The sequence below is a fragment of the Papaver somniferum genome, chromosome 5, assembly GCF_003573695.1.
Source record: "Papaver somniferum cultivar HN1 chromosome 5, ASM357369v1, whole genome shotgun sequence".
Classification (NCBI taxonomy): Eukaryota; Viridiplantae; Streptophyta; class Magnoliopsida; order Ranunculales; family Papaveraceae; genus Papaver; species Papaver somniferum.
Genome location: NC_039362.1, coordinates 214,575,611 through 214,580,656, shown reverse-complemented (window position 1 = coordinate 214,580,656; position 5,046 = coordinate 214,575,611). Strand labels below are relative to the sequence as shown.

Here is a 5,046-nt window from a genome sequence, read left to right as displayed (position 1 = left end):
ATTGTTTCATTGCTTGTTATCGACCGTGCTTTGACCATGAATTGTTTGCGAGTTGTTGTAGTGGGATTTTGTGGATTTTGGTGTGTAGATGACAACCCTGTTGAAAAGTAGACTAGGAAATGAAGTCACCAAGCTTTCTGTAGAGGGGGATTTAATCGTTCTGCCTACTGCAAGCATTTGGTGAAGTAAGGGCGAGTTGTGACCGAAAAGAATGACTTTCCTTGCCCAGGCAAGTTTGGACGAATTAACGATTTGGACATTCTCCCAAAAGTTTTAAGGTCCGTCTGTCACACATTGAATCTACACAAACATTGTAATCACATTGAATGCAGCCCATTGGAGGTAATTCGAGGTAGTTCCTATGTCGTGTCTTTGGGTCATGCCAAAGCAACCCCCTATTACACCCTTTGACTGCAGTCCCCCCTTCAACTAAACCGCGCCAAACGGACCCAGACCTCTAAGGGTGTCCTTCCGTCTCTCACTAACTGTTCCAACAAGGAAAAATGTAAAACTGAGACTGTAAAACTGAAAAGAAGCAAGTTTAAAGCTGAACCTAAGATATTGGAGCTTTGAAACAAATGAAGTATACCAAATGTCTTGTTTACAGATATCAGATAAACACCCGTCTTTGATTTTCATTCATCTACTCCAAGCTCGAGATATTACCTAGAGATAGTGCCATACTATAGCAATTCTAAGGTGTCTAACCTCTCTGGCACAACCATGAAAACACTACCACTATGGCGCATCTCAGAAAAGATGAGAACAAATATGTATCCTTTGCTTCATTTGACCGAGTGCCAATATCTATTCTTACCTGAACAAAGATTCTTACTGTTTGGATATAATCCTCTGTTGTGAACTAGTCTCCTTCTATAGAGCCCTAAGCCACTTGTAAGTGAACATTTCTGACCGCAAAACAAATCAAAAGAACATAACCCAACTTTTGCAGGTGCATGTGATTCACCTGGATCTAGGGCAGAGCTCCGCTATGCTTTCATGCAATATAAGTATATACGCCAACAACAAGTAAGACCCAACAACTTTTAGAACAATAAAAGTCAAGAAAGAAATATTTGAAGTCACACCTGAGAAGAATCTGCTGCACGTGGAGGGTGATGGGTTTCAATAACCGGGGGAAATACCACTTAAACAACACATGTTCAGAATTTGGGTTCCAGATTACCTATAATACTGACGGAAATACTCATGTGTTGTATGCCATGTCACGTTAGTAACTTAAAATTGCGTCTCATGTGTAACATAGAAATGTCAATCCTATCCAAGTCTTAGCTAAAACATACCGAGCCTTATGGATTATTTGCTTTCTATCCCAAGTGTGACTCACTTGGTGAGAAGACTATACTGACGCTCTTGGACCATCTCTATGTTGGGACCAAAACAAAATGCCAATATGAACCATGACAAATGATAGGTCGTCTTCAATACTAGGACCTGAACACTGGAAAAAGACAAACAATAACAATTTGGTGAAAATGCATAGGGTAAGCATGCTCTACAAGCACTTAGCCTCTAATGCTGCTCTTGAAGCTCTACAAAGAAAGCCAATTAGTGGACTCTATCAGTTTGGTGTATCAACTTTATAATGCATTTTTTAAACAAAAATTTGCTAACCTCATTCCCTGCTTCTTCCGATTTACATTTAGTTAGTACACCTCATGACTTTAAATTTGACTTACTTTCTTTTTCTTTGTTTTTCTATTACTTACATGCTTCCACACTTCCATAACACGACTTGAAAGTTACAGCTTCAAGCCCCTATTTCTGTTCCGTCATACAACACTGGTGTTATAAGAAACTAGATTAAGAATGATAAGTTAATATCTGAATGATAAGTTAATTTACTAAACAATGCGAAAAATGCTTTAGTGTACCACTTGCTGCAACACCTGTGAGAAGGATTTTGCAAAGTGAAAGAGTATAAAAGTATGTTACATTTGATTATATGAACAGAAGACAACAAAATCACACAGGAACTAAAATGGAAGATCTCGAATTCTCGATCTCAGTTGTACTGAGATCTTATTCTCTACCTCAGTCCTTCACTAGCCTCAGGATGTCTTGACGTCTCTCATACTGGTCTAACAGGGAAACATTTGAAAGGGTGCAAGTCTGAAGCTTAACCGAAGAGATTGGAGCTATAAACAAAGTATATCAAATGTCTCGCTTACAGATATTAGATAATCACCCGTCGCGGTCTTTAATTTTCATTAATCTAATCCGAGCTCAATACATTACCTAAAGATACTGCCATACTGAAAACTTCTAAGGTGTCTAACATCTATGGCACAACTTGGAGAATGTAAGACTAAATATTCATCATAAGCTTAATTTGATTGAGTGCTTATATCTATCCTCACTTGAACACTAGAATGTTCATACACTCCATGAACCTTGATGTATCTGCCTTATGCATAAACAGAACTACTGAACAAGGATTCATATTGTCAAGGACCCTAAGCCAATCGTAAATTCTCATTTGAACACATGCTCCATGAACCTTGATTATCTGCCTTATGCATAAATGGAGGCTACTGAACAAAGATTCATACTGTTAACAGTTAAGGACCTTAAGCCAGTCGTACATTCACCAACCCTAAATCGGCCATAAACCTCTGTTGTGAACTATGCCCCTTCTTTAGAAACTTGAGCTAGTTGTAAGTGAACATCTCTAAGTTGCAAAACAAATCGAAAAGAATTGAACATAAGTTTGCAGATGCATGTAATTCATTAGAATCAAGGGTATTTTCCTTCTTTGTGGCGGAATTCTACTATGCTCTCATGCAATCTAAAAATATATGCCCCTTATGATGAGAGGAAACATGATGCAAGAGACATTGCCTTACCCCAAATGGCCACAATAGTGGTATTAATAAACATAATACCTTATTTAATTAGCTAAGGAGTTATTTTGTGCTATGTTTAAAATCCATATTACATATGAAACTAACTAGATGCTTGTAAGTTGTAACTAAGCTTTACTACAAGTGTGTCCTAACTAAATTATTCAAGCATAGAAAGTAAAAGAAAATTCAAAATGCCATTCGACACAGAGAAATGAAATTGTATAACAAAATAAACCGCGTAATTCCATAAATATATATGTGCCAGTTGTTTTTTGAGACAGTAACACCTCATGAAAGAACCAACATGATGAACTAACAAAATTACATGAAAGGAATTATAAAAAACAGACCTGTAAACATTCTGTCATTATTACTCAGAAGAATCTTTTGCAGGAACGGAGTGATGGCTGACAGCAATAGGGGGGCGTATAGCTCGATGGGTTTCTTGTTTTTGCATGCGGGCCTTGTACATCTCTTCTGTTTCGATCACAACCAACCTCTTAACCTGTAATTGAAGAGAAGATCAGGAACTAGAGCAACATGTCTACTTATATAGAACCAAACCCATAATTTTCCCTAAAATAAAAAGCGACAAAACACAAAAGATAAACAATTTGAAGCTGTGGATATTTTAACCTGCTGAAGCATCCCTCTAACCGTAGGTGTATTCCATCGCATGACAGTTCGGTTAGATTTGCCAAGGCGCAAGGCCTCAAGGGTGCGCCTGTGAGATTTCCTTGTCCCCGGAATTCCCCTCACCTGGGTTATATATATGTTTGAACTCCAGGCAATTGGAACACAAGCTTTATAAGCCTTGAACGCATTCATTTCTTGTCACTTAGATAACCAATACAAAAATGAATCAATTATTTCGATATCTCATGCAAATATATGTGAAAAAAGAGTTCATAGTAACATAGATAACAAAATAAAGAGGAAGGAAACTGAAGGGCGAAAGAAAAATCTATAAGAGCACCTAAACACAAGAATTTTAAAGAATCCAAGTGATAGACTTTTTGATACAGAGAAATATATTCCCGACAATCTCTTTCTAACACGGGTTCCCTAAGAATTTTTTCTAATGCAAGTATCACTAATCTTACCTTAAGTAATGGCATAGATGACAGGCTACCACTGAAAGCATAATGCGAGTTACAAGTGACACACCATGAAACAAAAACATACATTCCTTATAAAAGCAACAGAAACTTCATACACTACTGAAGCTGAAACTAGCCTCTGAATGCCAAGATTATCGATGGCAAGCATGAAATCTCAACCTCTACAATATAATTCGGAAAGTTACAAAATCCAATCTTTCATCAATCAAATAACCAATTTCTCTTCTCTTTTTTATTTCTTGTTTCAATTTCTTTCAGACACTGTCATAAAGGCAACCTAGACGTAGGATTATGGGAGATATTCAGAGTCTAATAGAGATTGAGAACCTAAACTTAAATTCCAAGGAATCACAACAGATACACAAACAGAGAAAAATTGAATATAGTAAGTACAAACCCAAATGACCAACAAAGGAGAAATTGGAAAGATAGATTACACCATTAGGACAAAATCAACAATATCATTCTACTTTTCCTTTCTAGGGTTTTATCTAATAACTTCACTAAAATCCTTAAACCCCTAATTCACCATAAACCCTCAACCCCCATCTTAACAATCCATCATAAAATCCAAACCAAACCAAAAAAAAAAAAAAAACTAAATCAATTCGTTTCAACTGAAAAATCGACATTTCATCGGACAATTTGTATTCATGTTCAGAGTTTCCAACCATTGTATAACAGAAAAAAAAAAATCAAACCCTAGACTAGATTAAGGAACCAAAATAGAATTTCAACGTGATAGATAGAGAGAGAAGAGCTTACAGATTTATCAATTTCTTTAAAATCTTTCAGGCTTCAGATTTCTCTCCAGGACAGGAGTATGAAAATGAAGAGAACCCTACTGTTCGTTAAGAGGGCTGTTTATAAATGAAAATGGGCCTATATTGAAACGGAAGAGATGCTAAAGGCCCACAAGCAACAACAAGAAACCCACCGAGCTATACGCCCCCGTTCTTATTGGAACTGATATAACAGCGGTGCAGGATAAGGCTACGATGCAGTGAAGGTTAAGCTTTTTCCCTCTTTGTTATTCCCGTGTTCTTAAAGTGATTGTT

At 36.9% G+C, this 5,046-nt stretch overlaps 1 protein-coding gene across 2 annotated transcripts; it reads right to left on the bottom strand.

Moving 5' to 3' along the window:
- Window positions 1-200: 200 nt before the first annotated feature.
- Window positions 201-4,830, bottom strand: LOC113278598. 2 transcript variants are annotated; one of them, XM_026527404.1, is made up of 4 exons: window positions 4,754-4,830; window positions 3,504-3,704; window positions 3,218-3,372; window positions 201-485 (listed from the first exon to the last, which is right to left on the bottom strand). In XM_026527404.1, the coding sequence occupies exons 2-3, from the start codon at window positions 3,693-3,695 to the stop codon at window positions 3,238-3,240; spliced, it is 327 nt and encodes a 108-aa protein (XP_026383189.1). In that variant the 5' UTR covers window positions 3,696-3,704; window positions 4,754-4,830; the 3' UTR covers window positions 201-485; window positions 3,218-3,237. The 2 variants fall into 2 exon arrangements, with proteins under 2 accessions (XP_026383189.1, XP_026383187.1); XM_026527402.1 differs by lacking the exon at window positions 201-485 and having other exon boundaries at window positions 3,070-3,372.
- Between the last annotated feature and the right edge of the window lie 216 nt (window positions 4,831-5,046).

Coding starts and splice junctions, on each gene's coding strand:
- LOC113278598 (XM_026527404.1), bottom strand. CDS start 3,695: ATGAATGCGTTCAAGGCTTATAAAGCTTGTGTTCCAATTGCCTGGAGT. Junction 3,373..3,503: donor TTAGAGGGATGCTTCAGCAG/GTTAAAATATCC, acceptor CTTCAATTACAG/GTTAAGAGGTTGGTTGTGAT.